The sequence below is a fragment of the Typopeltis vanoorti genome, chromosome 14 (genome assembly GCF_054136105.1).
Source record: "Typopeltis vanoorti isolate ZY-2024b chromosome 14, IOZ_Tvanoo_1.0, whole genome shotgun sequence".
Lineage (NCBI taxonomy): Eukaryota > Metazoa > Arthropoda > Arachnida > Uropygi > Thelyphonidae > Typopeltis > Typopeltis vanoorti.
In genome coordinates this window covers 73,788,389-73,803,842 of record NC_143562.1, presented here as the reverse complement: position 1 = coordinate 73,803,842, position 15,454 = coordinate 73,788,389, and the positions used below count along the sequence as shown (strand labels likewise).

General features: G+C 34.4%; 1 protein-coding gene across 1 annotated transcript in view; it reads left to right on the top strand.

Annotated features, from left to right (window-relative positions):
* LOC150099664 (U2 small nuclear ribonucleoprotein A'-like) overlaps nt 1-15,454 on the top strand; it is a 146,915-nt gene that overhangs the window by 36,045 nt on the left and 95,416 nt on the right. Inside the window, exon 3 of the mRNA XM_090403676.1 lies at nt 11,351-11,457. Within this exon, the coding sequence (XP_090259802.1) occupies nt 11,351-11,457 (107 nt within the window). The remainder of the gene's footprint in view (nt 1-11,350; nt 11,458-15,454) is intronic.

The window sequence follows — 15,454 nt, the reverse complement described above, 5'->3', positions numbered from 1 at the left end:
GAACACTTGTCTTCACATTTCTGTACATTTCCCGCACCAACCTGACATATTTCTCCGGCACCTTCTCCCTCAGACACCTCCAGACTTCTTGCCTTGGCACTCTATCGTATGCTTTCTCCAGATCAATAAATACCAGATGTAGCTCCCTTTGTTTCTCTCGATATTTTTCTATCATCTGTCGTAACCCAAAGATAGCATCTGTTGTTGATCTACCAGGCATGAAGCCAAATTGTTCCTTTGCAATCTCCACCTCCTCCCTCAATCTACCATCAAGAACCCAATTCTAGGATCTTCATTGTGTGGGACATCAACTTTATTCCTCTGTAATTTTTACAGTCTTGTGCATCCCCTTTACCCTTGTAGATGGGAACAAGAGTACTCTCCCTCCATTCCTCGGGTATATTTTCCTGTTGGCAAACTTTCATGAACAGGTCCCACAGCAGGTCAATTCCCTCGTCCCCCAGTGCCTTCCATGCCTCCACTGGAATTCTGTCGGGGCCCACCGCTTTTCCATTCCTCATCCTCTTCATGGCCTCCGTCACTTCATTTCTACTGATGTTCTGCACCATCCGCTCAGAAGGCTGCCCATCTCCTCTGTGAGTCCTTGCATTTTCCTCATTCAAAAGTCCCTCAAAGTATATTTTCCATCTGTTTCTTATGTCCACATCCCTCCATAATACTCTTCTTTCAGCATCTTTGATCTGCCTCACATGTAAGATGTCCTTAGCTGCTTTATTTCTACATTTCGCTAGTTGGTAAATTTTTCTCTGTCCTTCCTTTGTTTCTAATTGATCATACAGATCTTGATATGCCATGGCCTTCGCCTGTGCCACAACTCTCTTGGCTTCTTGATTTCTCTCTTTGTACACCTCTCTGTCCTCTTCCACTCTTGACTCATCCCACTTCTGCTTTGCCTTCCTCTTAGCTGTCACTGCCACTTGTACATCATTATTCCACCACCAACCCTCCTTCTGCTCTCTAATCTTTCCAGATGTCTCACCAAGCACCTCGATTGCACAGCTCAGGATTACTTTTGAATTATGTTTCCACCAATCTTGTACACTTTCCAGTCCATCCGAAATCCTCTCTAACACTCTCTCTCCTTAAAGCGATTCCTCACACTCTCCTCTTTTAAGCGAAACCACTTAATTGTCTTCATCCCATGGCAACCAGAAGTTCTTATCTTCGATCTTATTTTAAAGTCTGCACACAGCAGTCAGTGTTGTTGTGCTACTTGATCTGTTGGAATTACTTTACAATTTGTCACAACCTTAAGATGTTTTCTTCTAGTCAAAATGTAGTCAATTTGTGAGCTGTTGTTACCACTTCTAAATGTTATCAAATGTTCTTCCCTCTTGAAGAAAAACGAGTTCACAATTGCCAGATCAAACGCTACTGCAAAGTCCACAACCCTCTCTCCTTCCTGGTTCATCATTCTGACTCCGTGGCCACCATGCACCCTTTCACAGTCTCTATTGGATAATCCAATCGATATATTTTTCTAGCCATTTTCAATGGTAAATAAAAAAAAAAAAAACTAAACCAATACTATACTGACATTGGAGTTCGTGGCATCCCTCAGATATCATTTACTAAGAAATATCACACACCTTTACATAACATATCACTTTCACATTCATCTATCATTCTCATCATCAGACTCGAGTAACAAAATAGCTGAATCTCTTCAGCATCTGATGGATTATCCAATCGATATATTTTTCTAGCCATTTTCAATGGTAAATAAAAAAAACAACTAAACCAATACTATACTGACATTGGAGGTCGCGGCATCTCTTGGATATTATTTACTAAGAAATATCACACACCTTTACATAACATATCACTTTCACATCCGACTCTATCATTCTCATCATCAGACTTGAGTAACAAAATCACTTAATCTCTTCAGCATGTGATGGATTATTCAATCGATATATTTTTCTAGCCATTTTCAATGGTAAATAAAAAAAAAACAACTAAACCAATACTATACTGACATTGGAGGTCACGGCATCTCTCGGATATCATTTACTAAGAAATATCACACACCTTTACATAACATATCACTTTCACATCCGACTCTATCATTCTCATCATCAGACTCGAGTAACAAAATCGCTGAATCTCTTGAGCATCTGATGGATTATCCATTCGATATATTTTTCTAGCCATTTTCAATGGTAAATAAAAAAAACAACTAAACCAATACTATACTGACATTGGAGGTTGCGGCATCTCTCGGATATCATTTACTAAGAAATATCATACACCTTTACATAACATGTGTTAAACCAAAACTGACTGCATAAACAGTGTGGAATATCACTCGTAATATATGCATGCACAGCTACTCGTGACCTCCAAGCTATACACTGGATATGTGTAAGAATATTTATATTAAACAATTTGTTTGTATCTGTCAGGTCAGCTGTGACCTCTGCAGGGTTAAAGCAGTGATTTTTAAATGGTTTACAAAAAATGTTTTTTGTAAACCAAATTAAATTTGTAGCTCTGAAATCCATGGCCATTCAAAAAAAAAAAAAAGAATAAATATAAACATTAATACTTAAAATATGATAAAAATCATGATTCTCCTAAAGTTTTGCTATTAAATTGAGAAAAAGCAAAGCTATTTTGGTAACAGCAGTCCCTTTTATCCAACTATATTAAAGAGATATTAAATGTAATATTAAAAGATTATTAATTTGACATCTGTTTGCATTTTTTGAAGGTAAGGTTGACATGGTATACTTGGAACATGACTTGATTAGAGCTGAGATGTTAACAGAAAAATAAAATAATAACAATAACATAAAAATGAATTAAGGAAACTATGAATGTAAAAAGAGCTGAAATAAAGAACAAAAGGAACAAAAAAACCCTGTTATACATGGCTAGCCAGCACACTATCATATTGCTAGCTTGCCATGCATATATAAAGAAAATGCAAAACAACCAAATTCTAATTGTGAAGGGCATTCTCAAGCATGTCAAAAGTGGAAAATTGATAGAAATTCAAAAGATCAAGAACAAGAAGAAAATTCACTATCAAGAAGTAAAGAGGAAGTATACTAGACAGCCATTTATGCCAAGGAGGTTACAAAAAAAGGGGGGGGGGGGCATTACCACCCATTAAAAATCATTTAGAAATTCAGAACAAGAAGAAAATTCACTATCAAGAGGTAAAGAGGAAGTATACTAGGCAGGGAGGTTACAAAAAAAGTTGGAGGGGACATTACCACCCATGAGTGACTGGTCCCATCTTCTCAGAGTTTCATCATCCCTGAATAGTATGATCTACTGGTAATCTCAATAGTACAAATCAGAAAACAAAATGAATACGACTTCTCATGAAAAACATGACAGAAATGATACTACTATAAGAAAGCCTACTAGCAAAGTACTAGCATTCAGTTCTATCTTGAGCTTTCCTATATCACTGGATTCCCAGCTTTCTCTTTAATCTCACCCTCCAAACATCTCTTTGGTCTTCTGTATTCCCATTTTAAATCTCTGGAATAAAATTCATATATCAACTTTGTCCATATTTGAATGTTACTTGTAATATGATCTGCCCATTGCCATTTGGATCTTTTAAAGGCTGTTATAATGTCTGACCTTAGTTTGAACTCTGATCCAAATATTTCATTTTCTATCTTGAATGGTAATACCAGGCAATTATCTTTCCATTTTATTCTGGATAGTCCTCAACTTGTTCAATTTTTTAGTCGGAGTCCACATTTTGCTTTCATGTTATGACTGGAAGTATACAACTGTTGAATATTTTCCCTTTAAGATAGATTGAGATATTTCCAGAAGTAAATAACTTCTAAAAACTTAACTGATCTTAACTAAAAACTGAACTGAAGTAATAATATTTGCACTTTTCTTTAATATTTTCTTGTGCTATGCCCTCCATGCCCTGAAGGAATTAGTTTTGGTTTCTTAACTGCTCTGCTATGATGTAAGCTAGCCTAGCATCAATCGCATAACACTGCAATGCTCTAAATATATCCATGTACATTATTCATATTTTATAACATATATAAATCACAACATATTTAAAAATAATTAACACAACGTGTATTTTGCTGAATAATTATTCAAGAAATACACAATACACTTCAGGATGTGTAAGAAGATGAAGTTGATCCTTAGCAGGATGGGTGAAGTTAGCTAGCTGAATGAGTTGTTGGAAAGTGACAAGGAGATTACATTTGTTAAGTAGCTTTTCTTGAAGCACCTCAAATATAAGGGATTTGGGGTGGTTCTGCTGTAACTTTGTGTGTTGGTTGTAGGAGGGATTTGGAGGCAGGGGATTCATGCAGTATTTTATATAGGTTGTATCTTCTTCTTTTCAGCCATTTTCTGTCCACTGCTGGACAAAGGCCTCCTCCAGTTCTTTCCACCTTTCTCTGTTCTTGACCATTGTTGACCAATTTCCCCCAACAAACTTTGACAATTCATCAATCCACCTTCTTTTAGGACATCCTCAGCCTCATTTCCCTTCTTTAGGATTCCAGTTTGTTAGTATGGTGGTCCATCACTCATCTTCTCTTCTGGATAGATGTCCCGCCCATTTCCATTTTAGTCGCTTGTGGTGAAGAATGATGTTAGTGATGCGAGTCTGGCTTCTTATCCAGGTGTTTCGCTTCTTATCTTTTAATGTGATGCCTAGCATCAACCTCTCAATTTTTTTTTTTGAGTTGTTAATTATTGGGTTGTGTCTATTGGCTGAAAAAAGTATTGTGATGGTACTGAGTTCAGTTTAAAAGGCAGTATCATTTGTACAAATAGCCCTGACTTGGTGTGTGTTTTGAGGATGCCATACTGTTGGAACGAGTGCCAGTGTGATTGCTAATGTAAATATTTTCCTGTATGTATGGATTTTTATAAATGGAAAAGGATATTATCATTAGGCAGTTGTATCACTAGTGAATCTAGAAAGGGGGGGGGGGAAATTATTACATTTTCTATAGTGAAGTTTATTTTAGGATGTTGGCTGTTAAGATGCACTAAAATATCCAATGTGTTTAGGCCATCAGGCCAAATAACTAACATATCTGCATAGCATAGTGAAACTATTCGTTTATCTGTAGTGCTGTGTTGAATGCTTGGTTTTTCAAATGTTCCATAGTGGGAAGAAAGAAGGGAATCCACTGTAGTCACATCTAGCTGTTTGTATAATTTTCCTTTATGCTACTTCAGGCCTACTATGACAGTAAAACATGATTAAGTTTGCATTATTATTAATCTCCTATCCACAAAAATCCTCCAAATTAGTCTACTCCTCATCACTTTAATATTGTTATATCTGACATTTCCTGCTCCTAAGGAACTTCTGAATGAATTCACCTAGACCATGGTCTTCCTCTGGGCTTCTTTCCTGCCATCTTGGCATCAAACCCCTCTCTTTTCTCCTTTCCTTTAGTGTTACATGGTGATCAGCATTCATTTTAGACAAATTATGAACTCTATAACTGGGGTAATTTCCCAACGTTTCAACCTTCATATTAAGGTCATCATCTGGAGTACACTCTCTCTCTCTCTCTCTCTCTCTCTCTCTCTCTCTCTCATACATACAGAGACAAGCTAAATTATATTTCGCACTCTATGCTAAAGAGACAATGATTTGATCAATGGTTATTCTACTGCCTACCTCTAGTGAAAATAAATAAATAAAATAACTACATCAAAATTATTCTGTTTAAGACAGCATCAGGGAAAAAATTTTTCCTATAGGTAGTTTTATTACAGCAAAAATGATGTCCTAATTTAACATGAGAATTGTTATATTAGATTTAAGATCCTGATTACCTATAGTCCTATTTATAATTATTAGCTCTTAGAGAGAAAAGTTATGTGGGTAAAATATGTGCCGTTCATATTCTTGGGATTTTTATACCATCATTATTGTTAAGATTAAAGTGGTTGATAAGAATCTCACATGCCTCCTTAAATTTACGTTCATGCCATGTTTTGGTGTGATGTAAGCAACAGGTGCTTTTCCAGTCAGTTCTATGTAAAGTGTTCAGGCCATGATCAGAAAGGCCAGTTTGACCATAGTTATTATATTTAATGTGTCGTTTATGTTCCTTTCTTCTAATAGGAATTGTGCATCCTGTTTCCCCTATATAGGGCAAATTACAGGTGCAACGAATATGGTATACTCCAGGGTAGGGCAGCGGAGGGAGTGGATCCTTGGATGAGTTGAGTAAGTGCTTTAATTTTGCAGGAGGTTTAAAGGTTACTTTAAGGTTGTATTTCTGTAGTATATTTTATCTGATATCCCTTTAATGTATGGAATATTTAGTTTTATTGTAGCCTAGTTTATTTTTGTTTTTAAGTGAGAGCTTGTACAGAATTTTGTCGATAGTATTTTGGCTGTAATCATTTTTTACGAAGGTGTTGCTGATAACTGTTAATTCATCTTTAAGTGTCATTGGAGCAAATCTTCAAAGCCCTGTTTTTTAGTGTATTAATGACACCTAGTTTTTGTGTTGGGTGGTGGTGGTAGTAGGAGTTTGTGTATATATTGGCCAGTATGTGTCAGTTTCTGATAAACAGTGAAGGAAAGACTGCCAGAAGGAAGACGTGTGACAAGTGTATCTAGAAACAGAAGTGTGTCCTGCTTTTCAATTGTGAATTGTATGTGTTTGTGTTGTTTGTCTTCCTTCCACACGTCTTTCTTTTTTTTTTTAAATGAAACTATCTTCCTGTATTTTCTTCAATTCTAACTGCTGACTCACAACTTAAGTATAGAGTATGTATTGTTCTGTATGTTCTACTTACTCCATATAATTGTGGTGTTTTTTCTCTGGGCACTTTGTCAAATTGCTTATCTTGACAACCTGTCTGGCCTGAACCCAGCTTGTTCTTCTCAAAGTTTCTCTTCCACAATCTTTCTCAACTGCTTTCCGAGTATGCTTGCATTAATCTTACCTGGAACACTTAGTAGAGAAATTCTTCTAATTCTCACATTCAGCTTCTTTATTCTATTTTATATAGGTGGGAACTATTAGAGCTCTATTCCACTCAACTGGAATTCAAACTTCTGATCGTGTCATCTGAATTATGCAGTGTAGCCACTGCAAAATTATTATATCTTCATATGTAAGCATTTCTGATAGAATATCATCTACTTCAACTGTCTTTTTATATTTCAATTTTTGATTTCTTTTTCTGCTTAAAGTACTGATATGTACTCCTGTTTGCATTTCTTTTGAAAATTTTCCACTTTGTTTCTGTCACTGTTGGTTTCTTTTAAGTCTTTTAAAGTAATTACTCCAAACATCCAAAATATCCTTATCTTCAGTTTTCATGCCACCTTCCTTTATCATCTTTGATTCCGTTTACAGTACCATTTCTAAGACTTTTCAGTAGCCTCCAGAATATTTTGCTGCCTTCCTGTTATTTATTTTCTTATCAGTCTTTCTATGACTTTTGTTTAGCTACTTTTACATGCAGCTTAACTCTCTTACATTTTGCTCTGTAACTCTTTTAGGGCATTTGCTGACTTATTTGCTAGGAACTTTTGGTATGCTTTTTTCTTTAACTTCTTGTGTTCACTATGAGTTTCTTATTTTTCTATCTTTACAACTTCACCATTGATGTCTTCTTCAGAGTTTGCCATTGAGACTCCAAGGTTCTTGTTTTCAGTTTGTTTCATTTTTTCTTCAATAATGTTTGTATAATCAAGCTACTAAACTTGAATTCTTTTTGAAACTTTCTTACATGCTGTTTTTTTTTTCAATATGATATCCATTTTTATCCTGCTTAGTACTAAGTAATTGTCACTTCCAATTTCAAATCCTCTGTACACTCTTGTATCCGGAACCTGCATGAAGATATTACTATTGATAATGATGTAATCAATAAGACTTTTTTTTTATTTTTTGTGTTTTCTCTCCTTTCTTCTAGTGTTGCATGGTGATCAGCATTCATTTTAGAAATTAACATGAGCAAACATTCTTTCTTATGTTTGCTCATGTTATCATAAATAAAATTTAGCTAGATGTAGTTTCTAAATAATTAATTAATTTGTATTTTTTTTTTTTCACTAGATCATGTCAGTAGAACAACCTGTGATCAAATCATTGTTTCTCTAGCTTGCTGTATGTAATGTAACTCAGCTTGTCCTGTATATTTGTATATGTTCCCGATGATGATCTAAATATGAAGATCGAAACGTTGGGAAATTAAAAGAGTTATTTATAACATGGTGGTAAAGTCCATAATTTCTAAAATGAATGTGTTTTTTCTCCATGTCATCTTTGTTGGAACATAGTGTTAGTCTATGTCCTAAGCAGAAATCCAGCAAATACTTACCATTATTACTAGCTTTGCCCTTTTCTCAAATTTCCCCAAAATGTTCCTATATATCTGATGGGATTCATTTCCTATTCTGCCATTTATATCTCCAAAAAGGACCACTTTTTCAATTTTTTTGACATGTGCCTGTTTTAATGATACTCAAAAAAAATATTTCTACTTCTTCCTTAGAATAACATTCTATGGGACCATAGGCACAAATATGTTTCATTGTCCATCTCCCCATTTTGAAGTGTGCCTACATCACTTTACATGAAACTGCCTTCCAATCAAGAAGGTTATTGTCATGTTTGGTATTGAATGCTATCACTAATCCTTTCTTTTCTTGAGCATTATTACCTGAATATGACATCCTATACTTATTATTTAGTAACATCTCATTTGTTTTTGTATTATTTGTCTCAGTGATGCCAATTCTGTCCACATGGTACTTTTCCAATTAACCAGAATAAATGGTGAGTCTGAATTCAGAAATCAGAGGGGAAATGTGACTTAATAAGGTTAAGGGTCTCTGTCAAAGGTATATTGGTAAATAAAGAGATGATCTCAAAGCTGACCTAGATGTCAGAATTTGTCAGGGTTAGATGTTTTATTAATGTTTTAAAATGAAGAGAATTTTTAATAAATGAGAGAGAGTTGTCTGTGAAGGGAGGTGGAGGGATAAGTACTTTGGATAAATAGTTGGCCATTTGTGAATTTTAAGGATTCCATATGATGTGATAAGGTTTAAGCTTTTTTGGTAAATTTTTTAGGCCATGATGTAATTATTTTTTAATGATTTATACACTTTTGAAGTTTGTGGAATCTAGTAGTGTGCTGAAACTGGCTCTCATTGTTAAGTTTTCAAGAAGTTTTTTTGAGTTTAAGTTTTTTGTGAACCTGTTATTAAATGCTGACAATGGCTACAGACTGTAGAGTGGTAGACATTTCAATGCACAGTGGTTAGTGGAATTCGAGTCATAAGTCAAATATGGTGACATAGAAAATCCAGTGAGGGCAATTATTTTGACACATTTTGTGCATCCCTCCCTCTCTTTTCCTATATGGAAGACAGTGTAGGAATTATTTCTGGTAGCAGTTTTACAGGGGTATCATTTTTCAACGAACATTCTCTTAAGTTCCAGGGCTGCTGCTATTTGAGGTATAATGACATTCCCATGCATGACATCTGTCAATTATTTTGCATTTCTAGAATTGTTGTGAACCTAATAAGTTTATTCTAAGGATCAGCCTAGGCAACTTAAGCTTATGTTTCCTGTTAATGGAATTTGTTTATAATTTTGGGAAGTTATGATTCTCATAAAGGGAGAATTCTCCACAGGAGTTTTTCTTTTATGTATGTATGTACATATATGTTTTTTCATTTATTTATTGTTTTTAATTCTATTTTTAGCAAGATGATTGTTGAAAAATTACCAGCCCACCCCTGGTGGGAATCCTAGTAGTATCCTAGTGGTATCCTAGCTATGCAGAGGAGTCTTTAAGAAGTTGTTCATTTTTTTGTTATAATCCATTTGATCCATAACGGTAGTTACATTTCCTTTCAAAACTGGTACTTTTTTTAGAAGCAGTGGTAAAATTATGATCTTAAACTGAGCTTCTTATCTGCAAAGATAGATTAACTACTGTGCAATCTTTATGTAGTTGCAAATGGGAAGCACTTCACTGTTGGAGAGTCATAGTTTTTCAAATGATGTTTCTTAACTTTTTCAATTTTTTTAATTGCTGAAGTTTCAAAGATGGCATAGAGAATTGACACAGTTCTGGATTTAGGATTCTGAAAGCTCTTCAGTAATGATGGCATTGATTTTTGATAGCCTGATGTGGATGCTGCTGATAAGGTCTCCAATTAATGCTAAGTTCATCCATGTGTACACATGTTTGGCTTTGCTGAATGGAAGGCAAGCAGTTTTAGTTTTCATTCTAATGGACCCAGTAAAGTTTATTTGTGAGTTATGAAGGTGTTGTTTTTATTTAGGATTCTCAGTCTGCAGGTGATTTGAGGCAGTTGATATGGATTTAGGTATTTCTTCAATGAATGCTGAGACTTTCATAGGAAGTAAATTCTGTCTAAAGTAATGAAACTGTTAAGGATTTAGTCATTTATTCAATGGAGCTTGCTGTAATTTTCATAAAGAAAGTGAATTAAGTTATTGAAATGCTTTGGATGTAGACAAAATGTTTTTCAGTATTCAGCTGACTTTATGTAGTTGTTATACAGCAAGCAGATTTTGCATTCATTTTTCTGCTGTATGAATTCAAGAATGAAAGTTCTGTATGAAGCAAGAGACTAAAATTCCAGAAGTTTTGTCCATAAAGGATAACTGTTGGATTATGTAATTGAAAGTAACTGTGTAAAAAAAAAAAAAAAAAAAAGTTATTTAAATTGTGATCTGAAGAATATATTAGCACTTGCATAGTTAAGTTTTATCAATATTATATCAATCTCTCTGAGCATCATACACTCAGGTAGATTTTAACTATTTATCTTGGAATCGCCGAACTTTATATAGTTTCTATATTTGGCATGAAACTCTTTGACTTTCTTATTTGGCTAAGAAACAATATTGGATGCAATATCCCTCTAACTTAAATAACTTATGTCTCCGATTTGAAGCCGTTGGCTCTTCATATAATTAGATTTTAACAGATTCTTCAAAAAAAATTTTTTTTAATTTTAAAACATGCTAATTTACATAATTTTAAAATTTATCAGTGCATAAATATTTTTGTGATTTTATTGATATACACTTGAATTTTTATATAAAAAAAGATTTTGTATACAGTGTTAAGTTTTACAAGTTACACTTTTTTTAATCTTAAATTTTTAACATAGTGCAATATAATCATAGTTGCTGATGTGCCATAAAAAACCAACGCCATATATTACTTTGTATGTATGCAAAACATTGAATATTTTTTTTTGTTCCAAAACACAATGAGTTATAAATGTTAATTAACAAATATTGTAACTTTTTTCTAATTCATTTTCCTTACGGGGGTTTTCTGGTTATAGGATCAGTTTGACACAATTGATTTATCAGATAATGATATCAGAAAACTTGATGGATTTCCTTTATTGAAGAGATTAAAGTGCTTGCTTTTAAATAACAACAGGATATGGTATGTAATTTATTTCCTTCTACCATATAATTATTTTATTTTATTATCATATTTTCAGTGTTTATTTTAACTTTTTAACTCCTTTTTCTGAAATTTTTTTCAGTATGGTCAAGGTATACATATGTCTTCATCTCTATATTTAAATATATGCACATGTCTTGACTAGTATTATCTTACCAAAATGCACATTAATGAAATTCATGTAAAAATGATCCTGGAAAAATTCTTTTACTATTTTTCAGCGAAATTTGAAACAGTTTGTTATAATCCTGTATTTACTGAAGTTTTTGATAATGCAATTGACTCTAACTCAATATAACAGACTGCCAAAAAGTCCTGACTGCATTCCCATAAAGTGCTATTCTAAAGAAAATTTGTAATAGTAGCCTATTCACTGTTACAGTATTTCTGTGATTCCTGCAATTTTGCTGTAGTGAGAGTTGGCTGTAAAATGTATATCAAATTTAAAAAATAAATAAAAACTTGTTTACAGAAGATTTCATTTTTGTTGATGTTTTGCTTAGCATTTATAGGAAATATTGGGAGCATCACTGATTAGATTTGAGCAGAAATCTGTCATACTCAGATTTAATTTTCACTGTTATGTTTATTGTACTTGATGTATAGAAAATTTTTAGTAGGATTTTAACTAGCTCAATCTAATTTTTGACTATTTCATCCTGTTTTTTCTTTCTGGGTTAGGTTCAGTAGCGTTTTGCGTTTTTTAAAACCTAATTAATGTTCTGGTAGAACAGTTAATTCTATCTGCATAATGGAAAGACTGGTTTGAATTCCATCTAAGATGCATAAAGTCTTTATCAGAGGAAGGTGAGTTAGCCAATCCATAATGGAGGTTGCAGGATTTATCCACATTAAGGGCATTGTTGAAGCTGAGCTACGTAAACTCCTTAGTAGAGATCCAACAAAAAAGTCATTTATCATCATCATCATCATCAAATTCCTGCCATGTACCCTCAAGGGGTGTACAGGATATGACAGTACTACATGAAAAAATTACATCATTACTAACTTCCTATCTACAATTTTACTCCAAATCAGTCTGTTACTTGTCAAGACTCCAACATTATCAGATCTTATATTTCTGATAATGGAAGTTAGTAATGATAATTTCTATCATTACTAACTTCCTATCTACAATTTTACTCCAAATCAGTCTGTTACTTGTCAAGACTCCAACATTATCAGATCTTATATTTCTATCGTCTAAGGCACTTTGTACCGTATCAATCCACCTATATCTTGGTCTTCCTCTGGGTCGTTTTCCTGCCAACCTGGCAGAGAACACTTGTTTTGCTAATCTTTCCTCTCCCATTCTATTTAAGTGACCATACCATCTGAGATTAGCTCTGCTAACGCATTCCTGAATGCTGACAATGTCAAGTTCTTTCCCAATATATTCATTTTTAATATGATATTGCCATTGATGCCATCTGTTCACGCCTCTAATCTTTCTCAGGACTCTCATATCTGCGGTCTCTAGTCTTTGGTCAAGTGTTTTACTTCTGACCCAGCTCTCAGATCCATAAGTTAAAATTGGTTTGAACGCAGTCTTGTATACAGCTAATTTAATGTTCCGACTAATTTCTTTCTTATTCCATATGAATTTATTCAATTGACTTCCCACGATACCAGCTTTGCTGATTCTGTTGTCTATTTCTATATTTAGTTTACCATCTTCAGTAAAAATTGTGCCTAAGTAGCTGAAATGTTTTACTTGTTCCACAGGTTCTCCATTCACAACACAGTTGACATTTTCAATGATTCTGCCTATTTTCATTGTCTTTGTCTTTTTATTGCTGACCTTCATACCATATCTATTACAACAGCTATTCAATTTAGTCAGAGAATCTTGCAGACTTGTAGCGGATTTATTTAGAAGTATAACATCATCCGCATAAAGCAAAGAGCTGACATTAACATCTCCAATTTTGATATCAGGTTTAATACCACATTCCTTCATAATGTGATCCATATAGATAATGAATAACAGAGGGGATAATGTACATCCTTGTCTCACACCAGATTTAACATTAAACCATCTTCCTGTACTTCCTTCAATTCTAACTGCTGACTCACAACTCAAATAAAGACTAAGTATTGCTTGATATAATGCCCCATTGACACCATATAACTGCAGCGTATTGAATAGCTTCTCTCTTGGCACCTTGTCATATGCCTTTTCCAAATCGACAAAACTTAAATACAGATCTTTGTTATATTCCCATGCTTTCTCGACTATTTGTCGTAAAGTGAAGATCTGATCCTGACAGCCTCTATTTGGCCTGAATCCAGCTTGTTCTTCACCAAGCTTTCCTTCCACAATTCTTCTCAACCGTTTCTCAAGTATACTTGCATAGATCTTGCCAGGAACACTCAGTAGGGAAATACCTCTGTAATTCTCACATTCAGTTTTATTTCCCTTTTTATATATGGGTACTATGAGAGCTCTACTCCAATCATCGGGAATTCGTCCCTCTGTCCAGGCTTTCTGAACTATGCAGTGCAGCCACTGTAAGACTCTTATACCACCATACTTCAGCATTTCTGGTCGAATATCATCTACTCCTGCTGCCTTTCCACATTTCAAGCCTTTGATGGCTTTTTCTACTTCAAGTATGGATATGTATTCCTGACTGCATGCCTGGTCAGTGTTTTTTATCACTGTGCTGTCATCACTGCTTGTTTCATTTAGCAGTTTTTCAAAGTAATTACTCCATACTTCAAGGATATCTTTTTCTCCCGTTTTCATTTCACCTTTATCATCTCTAACTCCTTTTACAGCACTTTTTGCTCCATTCCTAAGCTTCTTCAACAACCTCCAGAATATTTTGACACCTTCTTGATATTTATTTTCTATATTCTTGCCAAAGTCCTCCCATGACTTTTGCTTAGCTAGTTTTACACACTGTTTAGCTTTCTTACATTTGTCTCTGTATTCTGTAAGAGTAAAAGCTGACTTATTTGCCAGGAACTTTTGATATGCTTTCTTCTTTTCCTTCACTGCCTCTTTAACTTCCTGTGTCCACCAGGGAGTTCTGATTTTTTTATCCTTGCACACAACCTCACCACATGCCTCTCTGGCAGAATCAATCAATGTTTCTTTCAGAGTTTGCCACTGAATCTCCAAGGTTTGATTCCTGTTCTCAAACTCTTTCATTTTCTTTTCAATAATATTTCTGTATTTTAGTCTACAGTTCACATCTGAGAGCTGCTCAACTTTTATTCGCTTTAAAACTTTCTTACATGTTATTCTTTTCAATATGAAATTCAATTTTATCCTGCTCAAGACTAAATAGTGATCACTTCCAATTTCAAATCCTCTGTACACTCTGGTGTCCTGCACCAGGGAGAAAACATCACTATCAACAATAACATAGTCAATGAGACTTTTCTTATTCCTTGCCTCTTCTCTCCATGTGAATTTGTGCACATTTTTATGTTGGAACATGGTGTTAGTAATAACCAGTCCATGTCCTGAGCAGAAATCCAACAAATATTTGCCATTATTATTAGCTTTGCTCTTTTTTCCTAATTTTCCCAAAATATTTTTGTATGTCTCACAATCATTTCCTACTCTACTATTTAGATCCCCAACAAGGACCAACTTTTCCTTTTTCATTGTGTCAGTTGCTTTTTCTAAAGCCTCAAAAAATTCCTCCACTTCTACCTTAGTAGAACCTTCTGTGGGACAATAGGCACAAATAAGTCTCATTGTCCAGTTCCCCATTCTCATATTTGCCCACATTACTCTACTTGAGACTGACTGCCATTCAAGAAGATTAGCCTCGTATTTTGTGTTGAATAGTATGGCTACTCCTTCTTTTCCTTGATTGTCATTACCTGAATATAACATTTTGTATTTATTGCTCAGAAAGATCTCACCAGTTTTGGTCTTTTTTGTTTCAGTCACCCCTATTATGTCGATCTGGTACTTATCTAATTCCTCAGCTAGCTCCATTTCTTTGCCATTCAGGCT